Source organism: Mytilus californianus, unplaced genomic scaffold (assembly GCF_021869535.1).
Source record: "Mytilus californianus isolate M0D057914Y unplaced genomic scaffold, xbMytCali1.0.p SCAF_2, whole genome shotgun sequence".
Classification (NCBI taxonomy): domain Eukaryota; kingdom Metazoa; phylum Mollusca; class Bivalvia; order Mytilida; family Mytilidae; genus Mytilus; species Mytilus californianus.
In genome coordinates this window covers 87286765-87303262 of record NW_026262668.1, presented here as the reverse complement: position 1 = coordinate 87303262, position 16498 = coordinate 87286765, and the positions used below count along the sequence as shown (strand labels likewise).

Sequence of the window (16498 nt, the reverse complement as noted above, 5' to 3'; positions counted from 1 at the left end):
AAAATCTTCAAGCATGACGATAAAAACTGTTGAAAACTGATTATTTAAGTGAATTTTCTATGTCCAAAAACCATAACTCTGCACAAAATCATCAGACCAGAACAAAATTCTAACTTGATCTGTAACTTGTCATGATAAAACTATATACTAATTATCAAATCAATATCTTCAAGAATGACAAACAAACTTCCACTAAATTCTTCAAACAATTTACCAAAGACAAGGAAAAAAAATCCAAAATATCATTTTGTCTTTAAATTTTTTTTTTTAAAATGAGTTATTTCCCTTTGAACAGAAATCTACTAATTAATAAATATTTCATCAAAAATTTAATTCTAGGGAAAGGGCTTTAACTGAACAAAGAGAAAAGCTAAAATCGTGAAAATTGAACTTGACCTGTCAATTGTCATGATAAAAAAATAAACCAAATATCAAATCAATATCTTCAAGCATGAAGAAAAAAAGTCTGGAAAACTGATTTGCCGGACTGACAGATGGACAGACAGACAGACAGAAGGACTGAGTGCAAACCTAAAGTCCCCTTCGACTTCGTCGGTAGGGGACTAACTAGAGATTGGTTCCCACTGCTATTAAACAGCAAAGATTGTTTTCTAAAATATTGACATTCTCCATAAAAATCAATTTAATAAATCTAAAAACATAATGTTTGTCACAAGATCAATTCCTTCAGTTTGTGTTTAAGATATTCTGCCTTTTCTGTAGTCTTGATATTCATCCATTCATTGTGTGTTATCTGAAAAAATATAAAACCAAGTTATTCAGGGGAATCATACATCAATATTAAGGTTCATGAATACCAGCTCCATTTTTTAATGTTAAAGTTAACAAATACAAGCTCTCCTTTGATTAACAGAAAATTGAGCTTGAGATAGTATGAGAATATTAATTTTTCAATTACTAACAATTAAAGCAACATTTCCAATTCAGTTTAAAATTATACAATTTTGTTTTCCAAATTAATATCAATCAATTAAAATTATATACTTGACTATTTGTTAACCATATGCTTTATATATTAATATCCATCAGAATCACTTTATGAAGATTTTATTTTTTCAGAAACAGCTTTGTTATTCTGGTTGTTTAAATATTAAATGTGCTACCATTTGAAACTTGTTCAAATCAAGCACACCATGGTAATTAATTTTTGTTGGATCATTTATTTCAACTTATCAAGGTTGCACTGTTAATTCTGTAATACAAAATAATGTAATGTAAATGACACATACATTTCTGAAAACTTGAGATTAAAAAAGATTTTAAACTCACTGTGAGAACCTTGTAACCTTGACAACCAAGATGTCTGATTTCCATATCTACAGGACCTTTGAGTAGTTTTCCAGGAATAGTTAGATCATGGAATCCTAAAACTTTGACAGCCACTCTGTAAAAATCATTGTAACTAATTATGTGTTGTTAAACATTTTGTAATAAGACAAGATATCAACCAACATCAAATCAAGGATAGTAATAAAATGTGAAATAAATAATTAAAGGACCATGTTGCTTATTATGAAAAATGTATGGCCTGATGTTACAGGAATGGTCAATATTTTCTTTAATAATAAAATCTGCCTAGATTGTGACTGGAAGAGACATCTTATACAATTCAGACATTTTCATTTGACATGTTGTTTTCATGGTGGGTTTTTTGTCGCATAATTTCACTTGCACTGGCATATTTTTCTGTGCATAAAAGATGCAATGGTGTTTTTATAAAATGTCAACAGAACCATGTTGTTAATGCATCCATACAATGGAAAATCAATGATGAGGCGATTGATTATCAAAATAAATACTACAGTGACTGAATTACTGCAGGTTCAATTATGCAATAATGGATAAAAAGGACAAAGAAAGATTAAAATTGACATAAATTCTTGTTTACATGGACTTCTCATATCACATATTTTTTTCTGATTTTCATTGTTGGAAAAAAGAAATGAAATTATGTCAACTTAATGATCAAAGTTAAATTGCATAACTGATTAAAACACAACCATTGATGTCCTTATTGCCAAAAAGATGTGTTGTCAATATTTTATTGGATGGAATTCTACGTCCTGGGTATGTATCTCTATTTCTTGAGTAATTTGAATACTTAACTAAAAGTATAACCTGTATAGGGGTAAGGCAAGGTCAATAAAAATTTGCATGGTCAAATTTTTTTTTGTAATCCTTATATTTGCAATTGTACAAATTTTCCAGTGTTTCAATTAAACCAAGAACAATTTAATTTTAATTTTTTCTCCAAAAATGTTTCAAGACCTATTTTTGTAATTAGATTTAATTACCATCTGTAACCACTTACCTATGAAACTCTGATGATGATTCCTGTGCATTTACATATTCTACAGGGAGTCCAGAGTTGTCTACACACAGCTCTACATCTGAAATAAATAACAAACTTTGCATCACAAGTTAATATCTAACACAAGTAGTATTTTCTAATGTACTTTTTTGTAAAAATTTCACAAAAAAATCTTTATTACGTTTATAGGTATTTAAAAGATTGTGAATACAAATTTAGAAAATTAGTTGAGCCAGTCTTGACTTATCATACCACATAGAAGTGGTGATGAACAGACATATGGAAGAAAGAAAATATATGGACAGACAGACAGACTGAGTGATTACTATAGGGCACAGCCAAGTGCCAACCAGTCAACCAGGCCCTAATGAAGGCAAAATCCTTGCAATAAGGATTTATACGAGATATTTTAAGAAGTCCCCCTCTAATAAAAATGGTTCCCAAGATTTTCCTAATTTTCAAACTCATCCATGGTATTGTGGAGTGGAAACTTTCCTTCAATTTTCACCAGGATCCGAGACAAAATGAAGGTGCTAGTGATGGCAGACTGACTGACGGCTGGGCAAAAATGTTATACTCTCTACAACTTTGTTACGTGGGGAATAAATATTGCAAGTCAGAAATGACATATAGGCAGTGAAACTACACATCAGTCTTAAGAATGATCTCTCCAACGCATATCAGAGTAATAATCAGACCCTTGGCTCAGGCTGAAATGATTATCTTGCTATGTATCATAGTATGATACAACAACATATATGGAATAGGAAGTTTTATAATCTCTTTATAGCTATCTTTCACAAATTGCAAGAAGATAAAGAAATTTTTACCAATTTTGTTGCCATTTGCTGTCATCATATTTCTTCTACAGAACTGGTCTTCGGGTGCAAATGTTTGCAATGCAGATGAAATGTCATCACACATTTTTTTCTTTCCTGCATTGTTCTGAAAAAGATGTTACATCTTAATATGCCATGTGGTACATGTATAAACATGTCATTTTATATCATATTTTTTGTTATACAATATAAAGTGTATACCTAAAAATAACGTCTATTAATTTTGTATTTGCTATACTGTCATTGACTGCCTTGTACATATGAAACATGTATTTACCTTTCCTTGTTCACACTTTGATAAAAAGTCCTGTGGTAAATAAGCCCCACTATAATCTGGAACATCAAAGTGTGCAGCACTGTTAAGGCCTAATAGTTTAGATTGATACTGCCATTTTTCTGCACCTGAAATAATACATTGAACTGACTCTAATATTTGTTGAAACGACTTTTGAATAATCAAATTAAAACTAGAATAACAAATAACAGGCTATTATTTGAACTTGGAATTATTTTTAATTATGGAATTTGCATAATTTCATGTGTTTGAAATTTTTGATAAATTCCATGTTTATCAAGTATTATTATGTTTTGAGCGGTGCATAACACTTTCCACACTATGTATTTTGTATAGATAGTGTTGTGCGCGGCACAGTACATTCTATTGAAAATGTGCTATCTTCTTTGTAATAGAAAGTGTTGTAGCACAGAACATTATAATACAAAATAAACATGGAATTCATTAAAAATTTCAAGCACAAGAAATAATGCAAATTCCATAATTAAAAATAATTCCAAGTTCAAATAATAGCCTGTTAAATATTGTTTACCAAATTATCCAACCTTCTTCTCTAAAATAAAATGGTTCTCCCCTCGAAATCAGTCATCACAAAATAACAATATTTATGACCAATGAATTATCTTTACCAAGCTCATTGTTTTTAAAAATACTATTCACGTTTCCAAAAATTCATATCATCATATATATGTACAGTATGAAATAAGTATGAGTCAATAATCATCACTTAAGGGCAATAACTCCCATGAGAAGTCAAAATATATGGTTGCAGTCAAATTAACAGTTTTGTAGATCTTGTATTGCTGATTATTTTTTGCAAGTTCTCTCCATCTCTTATAGTTTCAAGATTATTACCAGGAACCCTAAAATTTGGCAACTAACATGATTAGTATGGGCAATAACTCATATAAAGGGTCATCGTACAATTCAAGAGTAAATGGAATGTAGGTAGATCTTGACATTCTACATTGTTCTAAGCATTTTTATGCATTCAAACTTTCTCTAATATATAGTTTTCAAGATATTAGAAAATTACTTGCTTCTACTCTTACATTCTATTTTAAGAATAGTGTCAATGCAGGTGGATTGAAGGAACACAAAGAACAAATCTGACATCCTAAAGATGACTGTATAAACTTAGTGGTGCTAGACAACTGACAACAGACTCCAAGTCACTTTGTAATGAGAATATTTTACACTGGCAATTTAGGCTCAGTAAGCAAAAACACAAAGAAAATAAATTGCTAAAAGATAACATTAAAATCAAAATATTTTGTGATAAGAAATCTCCGTGAACATTAATCCACTAACCTCCCTGCTCAAGATGCTTTATGAATTCAGGTTCCAACACAGTTGCTATTAACTCTGGTGTGGCTTTCTTTAAAACTGCTAGTGACCAAACTATATTCAACCATGGTAATCGAGATGTTTCTTTCGTACATGTATCTATCAACTTAAGGCAATGGGACTGCAACAGCTCAGCCTTGTCTTCTGGACAATAATTTAAAGAAGAGGCTGAGAAGAGAAGATTTTCTACATCAACTAGATCAAGTTCCTGTTTTTCATTAACAAGCTGGTTTAACAGACATGACAATGTCTCTTCATGACGCCATCCTAATATACTTGCAGATTTTAGAATGTTTAGTGTAAACTTGCTGCTATTTAAATCAGATTTCATTAGGTCCACTGATAATTTATTAAACAATTCAATGTCGTATATGGCTAGCTTTCCACATGAAAATAAAAGACTGCTAATTTGCTGTAAATGTCTTTTCTTGTATGTTTTGTTTAAATAAAACAAAACCAAACGTAACAATGATTCATTTCTAGAACCACGGACTGCGGAATAATTTATGATATTACAGTAATTATTTACTGACATATGGTCTATCAAATCAAAGACTCGGTCTTCTAGCTTATAGAAAAACTTAGTATCTTTTCTTGTGCTATAATGTTTCATTAGATACAAAAGATGTACTGGTTTGGTTTCTGTCATACGTCTTTTGATTAGGCCTTCACAATGAACACGTACTGTTTTTCTTAACGGAGTTTTGGGTGCCTCATGACATTTATGCAGCTCAATAACTAAATCCAAGTCAGCTTCCCTGATTTTCCACATTAACTCATTTTCAACAAGCTCTACAACAGCAACATCTTCTGGGAATAGGGATATAAGTGAACAGGAACAATCCAATAATTCTTTCAGTGATAACTTCTTGTAATTTGTTTCTACGTATTCTATCAGCTGTTTAAAGTTTCCATCATTTACAACTGACGATTCATTATTTGTGCTAAGTATGCTTATTCTTTGTAAACCAGTTGTCAAAATACGATGAACATCTTTAGAGTATTTTGAATGTGTTTCTATCCCATCTATAGATAGCTGTATAGTTTTTTCTATTTCTGTTTCAGATTTAATCTGTTTCAAAACATGTTCAACAGCAGATTTTACATTTCTTAACACACTGTCTCCATTTTCTTGACATGGTTTAGTGTTGACCTTACTTTTGATGTCATGTATTTTACTTCCTTTTGATTGGTTTTCATTTACCATATTCAATAGATCTGGTTTTATATTTTGGGATTCTTCCTTCTGTTCATTATCTTTGGAATCTGAATGTTTGTCTGGACTGAATATTTTACTGATAATAGTTTTGCCTGAAATATTGACATCTGGTGTAAAGTTCTTTTTGTCTTCTTTTACTGGTATAATTTTTGGTTCTATGGATGTCGATGACCATCTATTAGCAGATGAGGCGAATGCTCTAACAAATGGAAATTTTCTTCTTGTTGCACATCTTAAAAATTGAGGGGCTATTGATAAATAACGACTGGTGCTTGCCATTCTACTAACAAATCCTAGAATATAAAACAAAAGAAAACTATAATTACAAGATAAAGATGACTGTCTGTCTCATTATATCATCTCTAGATGTATCATTGCACAAGGCAAAAATGTATATCCGTGTGTATCCTATTTAAACACTATTCACACAAACTGAAAGAATTTAATTGCAGATAAAAAACACAAAAAAAACCAAGAGCAATTAACAGTTTGATCAAGTGCTACTTTCTTTATAATAATTTTCACATAAGATATAGCTTTATGATTGGTAATTACAGAATACATGAGGAGTTTGCCCAAACTGGTCTATGTTTTCAGAGCTCCAGGTAGAAATTAAAGGAGCATGACACTAAAATATTTGGGGTAAAAAAAGTGCACTTGCCATATTTTTCTACATTCGTGCGAGCATCATACTGATGTGATCAAAAAATTTCTTGGAAAGAGCAGGAGATAAAAAAGTTGATTCTGACAAACATCTCATCGTAACAACAGAATGCCCTAAAAAAAAGGTTGAATGAATGGTTTACGTGTCTGTAAACAATTAAGGACACTTTAAATAGATATTCAGATATTTTTTATTTTTTCTTAATTATACATGATGCTTAAATGAATTTATCACAGAGTAAATACAATATTCTTATGATTCAAACAACCATCATACATGTCATAAGTGTTTATCAAAGACAAATCATACCAAAGAAATTGAATTTTCTGGCCAGCCTATAATGTTTGTAAAACTGGATCAATGCACAGGAAAACAACGTTTACACTAATAACATAGCCAACTTCATAAAAACACCAAAAATCCTGTATTGTCAGTAATTATTGATTACATGTAATACAAAGAATCTGGATGGGTGTAGTTTGCAGAATAAAAAAGAATTAAACACAACTGGATAAGTGTTTAAACTCTCAGAGGTGAATTTATGGGGGGGGGGGGGGGGGGGGGGGGGGGAGGTGGCAGGGTGCCCAGTTCCCCCTTTTGTGGGAAATATTTGGTTGATTATATAGGGAATCACTGAAGCATGGCTGGAGCGGGCCCCCTCTTAGGCAGTCAGTGGGCCCCCCTTATGAAAATATCTAGATCCGCCACTGACTCTTGTACCTAGAATGAATATTTGTGACAACAAACAGATTCTGGAAAATTCTATATTGTTGTGAGAATTTAACTTTAAAAAAGGCATACTATGTTTGTTGTTTTTGTGCCTTGCACTGATCTTTTGAATCAAGCATATTGTAACTGATTTTTACAGTTTGTTCTTGTGTTGTGCTGTAATACCACTGTTCTAGGTTAGGGGAGGGTTGAGCACTCACAAACACGTTAACCACACCCCTTTACACACATTCTATATGTGCCTATCCAAATTCAGGAGCCTGTCATTGAGTGGTTGTCGTTTGTTGCTGTTTATCATATTTGTTGTATGTTTATTGTTTTGTACAGCTTGTTTTCTGTTGTTTTTCTGTTGTACCGTATTACCAGTGTCCAGGGTTAAGGGGGATGGAATGGTGCCTATTAACATGATTAACATTCTTTATGATCCTGTCCCAAGTCAGGAGCCTGTTGTTGGTTTATGTCTGTCAAATTTGTTGTTCGTTTATTGTTTTGTAAAGTTTGTTTTCTGTTGTTTTTCCATTGAACCACTGATTGAAATTAATTGGAAATTTAAGAGCTCAAAATCAAAAAACTAGGGATACTATGAGATAGCCAATCTTACTTCATTATAAAAAGCAGAATATCTATCTATTCATAGAAATTATTTCATTAATAACTTCTTGACAAACGTTTTATTCAAAGTTGTTGTTTGATGCTCTCAGTTCCAAGTATTGCAAAGGATATATATACTTGTAATGAAGTTAAAATGTCTCTTACTTTTGTAAATACTATTTAAGCAGAGTTATTATTTATGAAAATAAAAATGTTTCTTCTGAATTATCTCCCTTTATCTATATTTTTGAATATTATTTTGAAAAACTGAGATTGAATTGTCTCCCTTTGTATATACATGTGTAGGTTTAGCTTAATTACATAACATGCTTATTTTTGGGAGATGTGTCATAATGTTAGTTTCAGAAAGCATACACATAGGGCTTGCAAGCTTAAATCTTGTCTTTGAATTTCTTTTAAAATTTCCAAAGAGATGGGGGTATAAAATTTAATGTTAAAAAAAAGTCTATAATGCGGTGATTTCTTTTAGGCTTTGAATCTTAAGTAATAAATATTTTTTGAATAAAAAGTGTTTTTTTCAGATTTTTCTTTATGGAGAAATGAAAGTGTAGGGTTGCACTTAGTTAAGTAAATATAGCTGATTCACATATCAAATTTCTTTTTGTGGGAAACTTAAATATTCATAGAATTTTTGTTTGTTTATTTGCCTACTGGTTCTCAGATATGATCCATATTTTATCCAGGTCTTACAAATCATATTTGTCGGACAAATGTGTTTTTTTTCTTCATAAATGTCCGGATATAATAACACTACATCAGACCTGCATAATATATCATACGATTATAGTCATATGAAACGAGTTTCTTGAAACGTTTCTATAAAGTTAAGGAAATTTTTGAACAAATGCATGTATACATACTAAACTAAGACCTCTATAAACAACTTTTTAAAATTTGTTAAGAATCTATAACAATATAATCGACAAAATATATTTCATTCAGTGAAAAATTTGCCTGCTAATTAGCTTTCGTGCTTTATTGCTGTGTGTAACTGACATGACTGAGCTACCTGCAACAAGCTTTACTGAACACAATCAAAGCTCCATTTTATAACTAAAAACCAATCATATAGCAATATAATTTCATTTGTAAAAAATTGAGCTATTTGACAAACCTGCACAACTAAACGTTTCAACAAAATAAGTGCGCCAGAAGTGAATCACATCAGGGCTGCTCAATTGCAAGTTATTGGACAGAATCGTAACCCTGTTTAGAGAGCAGCAGACACAGGGTTACATTATCTCATCTAGTAGTAACAAGTTCAGTTCCAAAATAACTTCGAATATCACTTCATGTTTTCGGAACTGGAAGTGTCGTACGTAATAAAAGAAAACTTTAAAAATATGATTTTTTATGAAACTTCATGGTGAAAATGACCCAGTTTTAGACCTAAAAATAGTACGTATGGGAAATTGCATTGCCCAATTTACACAGGCTTAAACTGTAATACCTATGTCAGCCAGTTAAGGCCATTTCACGTTTTCGCACTTCATATTCTATAGGGCAAAAACTCGAAGTCGAAAATGTGAAATGTTTTATCCGATTTCGCGTTTTCGACTTCGCGTTTTCACATTAGGAAGGCTGATATACATTATCGAGTACATGTATTGTTAATTGTTTATTTCAGACTTTTATAATTATTATACATAAACATAATGAGACAATCAGCATTGGACTCATGTTACATTCAAATCTTCTAGTGATATTTGATGACTGTCTTTTGACACCAAAAGAAGTTTTCAACATCATAAATCTTGCCAAAGTTGGAAACATGTGTCTTAGGTCACCATGATCACTACTATTAATGGGTGTTTAAATACATTGACTACCCTGCTCGGTAGGCACAATGATCACAGGCACTCAGTGACATAACACATTTATATATGATTTTTTTTCCGAGACAAGTACCTATGTCTTAAAGGGGCATTAGCAGCATGTTCACCGATTTGACTCAAATTCTCATATTTGATTTATAACATACTAAAACATATATTCAAATAAACAAAAAAGTCTGAAATAAACAATTAACAATACATGCATTCTATAATATATATCAGTATTCCTAACGCGAAAACATGAAGTCGAAAACACGAAAATGCGAAGCCGAAAACGCGAAATTCAGAAGGAAAAATATTTCGCGTTTTTGCCTTCGCGTTTTACGTCTTCGCGTTTTCGCCCGATAGAATATGAAGGCCGAAAACGTGAAAAGGCCTTAACTGGCCACTATAAATACCACCAAAATGTTTCTCTTATTATTCTTTATAAGATTAAGCATTAACAAAAGAATACTACAACTTAAGCTTTATTTTTAAACAGTCACACTCTTTACACAAGAATTCCAACGCCTTCTAGTTCTCTTGTAAACATTTCATCTCACACAAGAAAAATAACTTTAAACCTGGAAGTTGAGTGAATGAAATTTTCAACTGCTTGAGATTGGAGGTAAAAGAAGTCAGATCACTTAAATCAGACAAAAATATATTATAAAATAATAAATATACGAAGAATGTTGTCTTTTTAAGCCTGAAATGTCTTTTTGTTTAAGACTACCACTTCAAATATGTGTGTTTCCTGTTTCATGACTGAAAAAAATAGGGTAGATAGGTAGGTTTTTTTTTTTTTCTTTTGAATAAAAGAATAGCCAATGTATGTTTGTATGTGTGCCTATGATACATAAACAGCAATATACAGCTGTCTTTGTGGCAGCCTGCCCCGCTGCGATAACCATTTTATCTAAAGTTGGTGCGGTATTTACACATTTGAATTCTATGTGTTTCATATTGAAGGTGCTAATGAGGTCCCCAATAATTATATTTGGTTGGACTTCAAAAGATGTTCCAGCATTGTCCATTGAGGTGTTGCATGTAATTTTTATTTCTGTCAGATGTTTTTGTCATTTTACCGTGTTTATCTTCGAAAACATCTAGCAGCGTTCTGCGGTTTTCTACAACCATGATTTCCTTTCTCTTAATATCCATGTGGTCACATTTTAAGAATCTTAAAGCCAATAGACTACCGTAGAAACTGGCCTATTAGTCGATCCGACTATTAATCGGTTGCCCTTTTCAGCTCCAAATTCTAAGGATTTAGTCTTGGCCTTCGTATAAGTCGGACAAAATTTTGACATTTTTTTGCAGCTGACAGTTACTGAACGATGGTAAAACCAATGCAAATCCAGGAATTATATACATTTTCTGCATGAATGTTTGTTTGGTTTGAATTAAGTTGATGTTGATTATGATAATTTATATTGCTGTTAATAATAAAGATGTATTCATTCCTGTTGTTTTGTTCACTGTTTGATTAGCCATGTGTTGTTTACGTAATGCATCAATGATTTTGTAGGGTATGACTAACAACCTATTGTTTGAGAAAAGCAAACATAAACCAATATGAACCTGAACTAATTAAAAGTCAATCAATATTTTTCACAGCACACATAACTCAGTGTTAAATGAGCATGTATGCTTCATAATTCTTATTATATTGTGATGATTAAAGGATTAAAAAAATTAAGTGAAGCTAATCAACTTTATATTAATAACCCCAACTCATTAGTGTCATCTGTTCACCTATCACTGATATTTTTCACACCCTTAGTGAATACAACCTTTTGTCTCTTAATTAGGGGTTATCAATGGATTATATTGGCTTGTCAATCAATTTTGTAATTTTTGTGTTTACCTGAGACATTTTAATAATGAATAATATTTTGATCTTGGGAATGAATCTTAAAATTATTTTTGCTTATTGTATGATTTATAAGTATTGAATTGATATCATGATATCACAATAATGACACAATAACTCCGCTGAAAACATCCTTTTACAAAATTGGTACATTGTTATCTCGTTTTCATTTTTGGTTCTTGGCTCTTTCTTTTGGGTTTATATGCACAAACCATCTGACCATGAAAATCAATACACAAACCGGAAACAGTCGGAAATTCAACACGAATTGACAGAAAAAAGTTTACAAAGAACAAATAAAACACAAAGACAGTTTTGTAGTCTTTTTTTTCAACAAAAACTTTTTATTTAGGGGTTTATGTAGGTTTGGCAATCACCAACGTAGTTTTGACCAGGAAATTCACTCCTGACCACTTTTCTTGAGCTTGGATTTTCCCTCTGGTCGCTGGATCACGTCTATTAGTCGGTACCCCTCTCTGGATTAGGAATTTTACTCCCAATTTTCCGACTAATAGGGGAGTTCCTACGGTAGTAACTTGTAGATTGGATGCGGATGTGGCTAGCATGTGCGCTGCCATGTTGGGTGATATAATAATGAGAAATGAGGAACAGTTGCCAAAACGACATCCGAGTTATTCCGGAAATTACGATTTTTGCCGAAAAAAATGCAAGGGTCGGCAAATCGGCTTTAAAAAAAATAGGGTCAGTCGAGAAACTGGAAACACACATATTTTTTTTTTGGCCTTATGGGTTAAGTGGCCAGACAAATTAGAAAATACCATATTGACTCTAAAACAGGGTTAGTAGGACATTGGTGAAAATCACAGGCACTTGTCTATGAAAAAAAAAGACATCTCATACTTTTATATAACACAAGGTATCCATCTCACATTATGAGAAATGAAATCAGACTCAAGCTTCCCCTTATTTCCATTCTGTGCTTGTCTATCCCACTGAAGTGTGTTATGTCCTAAATCTGCATTAAATTATCTACAGAATGGTGTATCTTTGTGGGTTACACTAATGTCCTGACAATGTCCTGATGATTGTCCTGACCGATATGAAAATGCTTAATTCTTTTTTATTATTGAAAGGATTTACTTTAAATTTGGAACCAAGCAAGATGACAACATTTCTTAAATAAAAACATGAAAAAAAATTAAAAAAAATATTTTTAAGAGTTAGAAAACTTGACCTGACCAACTTCAACTCTGTACTGACTAATGTCCTGACCGATATGAAACTGCTAAATACTTTTTTATTTTTAAAAGGATTAACTTTAAATTTGGAACCAAGCAAGATGACAACTTTTATTTCATAAATGCAAGGAAAAAAAAATAGAAAAAATATTTTTAGGAGTTAGAAAACTTGACCTGACCAATTTTGACTTTTGCTGACTAATGTCCTGACCTATATGAAACTGCTACATACTTTTTTTTATTATTGGAAAGATTGACTTCAAATTTGAAACCAAGCAAGATAATAACATATATTTAATAATTATTTGAAAAAAAATGGAAAAATAATATTTTATGGATAAAAAAACTTGACCTGACCAACATCGACTTTGCTGTGACTAATGTCCTGACCAATATAAAAATGCTAAATACATTTTTATTATGGGTATGATTGACTTCTTATTTGAAACCAAGTCGAATTATAAAGTTTTTTTTATACTTATGAACAAATTGGAAAACAATATTTCAATGGTAATAACAAATTGTCCTGACCAGCTTCAACCTATTCAACTTAATACACAAACAAAAACGTTGTAAGTTCTTACCGTATATTATCTGTAAACATGATCTATTCATGATAAATTTACAATTTAAGTCATTAGAATTGTTCCAATAAGGATTTGTACAAATCCTTGGTTCCAATTTTATAGAATTAATTCTGAATATAGCTTTAAAACGTTTTTAAGGACAATGAGTATGAATAGTGCAGTGAAATAGTCCTTACAAGTTCATTTATACTGTGATTCCTGGTTTTAAAAAAATTGATCCCAACTTTTACAAATATTTCCCCTATCATGCCTATCTTTTCATTTAACAATATTTATTTTCTTTGGATGTTGTGTTTTATGGATAGGATAAATAATAATTTCAATGAGAATGTACGGTAAGAACTTATGTTTTTGTTTGTGTACTAAGTTGAATAAAGTTGATGGTGGTCAGGTCAAGTTGTTTATTACCTTTGAAATATTGTTTTCCAATTTGTTTATGATAAGTATAAAAAAAACCTTATAATTTGACTTGGTTTCAAATAAGAAGTCAATCATACCCATAATAAAAATGTATTTAGCATTTTTATATTGGTCAGGACATTAGTCACAGCAAAGTCGATGTTGGTCAGGTCAAGTTTTTTTATCTTTGGAACATTATTTTTCCATTTTTTTTTCGAATAATTATTAAATATATGTTATTATCTTGCTTGGTTTTAAATTTGAAGTCAATCCTTCCAATAATAAAAAAGTATGTAGCAGTTTCATATCGGTCAGGACATTAGTCAGCAAAAGTCAAAATTAAGATATTTCTTTTAAATTTTTATCTTGTATTAATTAAATAAATGTTGTCTTCTTGCTTGGTTCAAAATTTAAAGTCAATCCTTTCAAAAATAAAAAAGTAATTGGCATTTTCATATCGGTCAGGACAATCGTCAGGACATTAGTGTAACCCTATCTTTGTTGTTAGAATCATTCGTAGCATGCCTTCTGAAAGGTCAACTGAAAAATTATTTCTTCTTATGACCGCTGAATCTAATACCTTGTGATATATAACGGTATCAGTAAAACAAAATTCTGAGACAAGTACCTGTGTTGAAATTATATTCATCTGTTTATAGCATATCACAGACACAGGCAGCAATTATCACGCCCAGCTTTGTATTTTTGATATTTCAACGGGGTATGCAGGATGATAAGCTTCTCCTCCAATGGCTATACTTTTTCTGCATCTGTTGTCATGTAAATTATATGTCTGTTGACTAAAAAGACTTTTAACTGATTTTTTACTTCGAGAAAACTGCCTGTCTGCGTTGGATTTATTTGATCCAAACAGACTAACTATCAGACTGACTATTTAAAAAAATCCATAGCAACAATTGGAAAAATACTGCTTGTGATCTTTTACCTTTTACTGAGTAAAGGGTTACATTTTATAATATTTTCATATGCAAATCCTCGCAAATCTGCCTGACCTTGGTTTACATAACCTGATTCAGTTTTGTAAATGTTCTGGAAGGGAGAAATGTGAATAATTATCCGAGTACCAGTAGAATAAAATAACCTACAAAACAATATCGGATGAAAAATCCGATTTTATTACTTAAAAAAAATGAATTACTTGTAGAGATCAAGGATTTGTACACAAATCCTTATATAATATGTCTTTGATACTAGTCAATTTATTATGTCCCAGATTAAACAAAGGTATTTTATTTTCCAAATTAGGTCGCCAGAGGGGCATACAAATATAAGAATTATATTAACAACCTACAGTATTTTACATGTCATTTAATATATAATACACCTACAATATTGATATAGAGTTATACAGGGCCAGGCTATTATATGTTAAGTCAAAAAAAAGTATTTAAGGGTTGCTACATATGGCAAATGTCCTCTCACTCGATTTTATTTGCCGCAGTTATTTTTATTTCATTTTTACTTTTTTTTTTATATTTGCTGGAAATGTATCTATATATTTGATTGTTTAGCAGCAACAGGTACCAAGGGACGATGCTCTAGGATTGTGAGCTTGAAAGCTTTTACAAACCTCCTCGTATCTGATGCAGAGAAACAAACATAAACTTGACAAAATCATTTAGGGTCTTTATGGCTGGTGCTGTAGAAAGGTTTTGTCATAGCATTTTCTAGATATTTAAAGTTTGAAATTTGAACAGTTGTGAATATATTTATAAAACTACTTATGATATGAGAGGGGTGCATGGGGCATGATCCCAAGAAACAAAACTTAAGGTGCACCTGAGTGGTCTTATATCTGTATATTACAGTTACATGTATATATAATTTTCATCCATTTGTATATCATTCTATTCTACTATATTAATAATAGTGCAGTGTAAGTGCATGGTGGACACTCTTCTGTAATAATTCGATTTTTCTAATAGATTGGATTTGAGTAGGCATTCATATTTTCCCGCCAAACTTTCAATCTCCCATGCAGAGTTATCGGTCCTTGAGAGAGAGCGCGGACCGGTAATTCTGCATGGGAGATTGCAAACGTTCTTGAGATATTTTTCCACATGCGTTAACATACATTTTCTGTACGTATCCATAGATATTAAATATTTTTTACTTATATATATATTTCTAACGACAAAACATTTTCATATTATTAATTTATGTTCTAAAAAAAATATTTTTAGGAGTATCCATTGAAAAAATTAATTTATAACAAGCGATAAGTAATGTTATTTTGCACTCGATAGTGTCTGCGTATTTATCATGTTTATAGATCGGTTACAATCCCAACACGTTTAATCCTTCTTTTTCCCTTATCCAATGTTCGTAAAAGTGATGGGACAGCTTGAAAGGATGTGTTTTGTCTTGTGTCATTTTGATAGTATTTATACAATTTGAATGGTATTAGACAGGCGCGTAGCTGCCTTTACGCAAAAAATCATTTGCTTGCACATTTTTTTCACAAAAAAAAAAATTTCTGAAATTGAATTACGGATAGTCTTTAGTCTTTACAGATTATCGCGTCGGGCGGTGTTTAAAGCTTAAATCTCTGATGTCGTCTCTAGC

The 16498-nt window shown here is 31.4% G+C and overlaps 1 protein-coding gene across 1 annotated transcript; it reads right to left on the bottom strand.

Moving 5' to 3' along the window:
* Positions 1-625: 625 nt before the first annotated feature.
* On the bottom strand, positions 626-14960 carry LOC127730382 (FAST kinase domain-containing protein 4-like). The gene is made up of 7 exons (XM_052238760.1): positions 14859-14960; positions 4778-6325; positions 3449-3573; positions 3163-3277; positions 2333-2411; positions 1291-1405; positions 626-754 (listed from the first exon to the last, which is right to left on the bottom strand). Exons 2-7 carry the CDS (start codon positions 6309-6311, stop codon positions 671-673), a joined length of 2052 nt encoding a protein of 683 aa, XP_052094720.1. The 5' UTR covers positions 6312-6325; positions 14859-14960; the 3' UTR covers positions 626-670.
* Between the last annotated feature and the right edge of the window lie 1538 nt (positions 14961-16498).

Coding starts and splice junctions, on each gene's coding strand:
- LOC127730382 (XM_052238760.1), bottom strand. CDS start 6,311: ATGGCAAGCACCAGTCGTTATTTATCAATAGCCCCTCAATTTTTAAGA. Junction 3,574..4,777: donor AAAGCATCTTGAGCAGGGAG/GTTAGTGGATTA, acceptor GTATTATTTCAG/GTGCAGAAAAATGGCAGTAT. Junction 1,406..2,332: donor TCATCATCAGAGTTTCATAG/GTAAGTGGTTAC, acceptor TGATTTTTACAG/AGTGGCTGTCAAAGTTTTAG.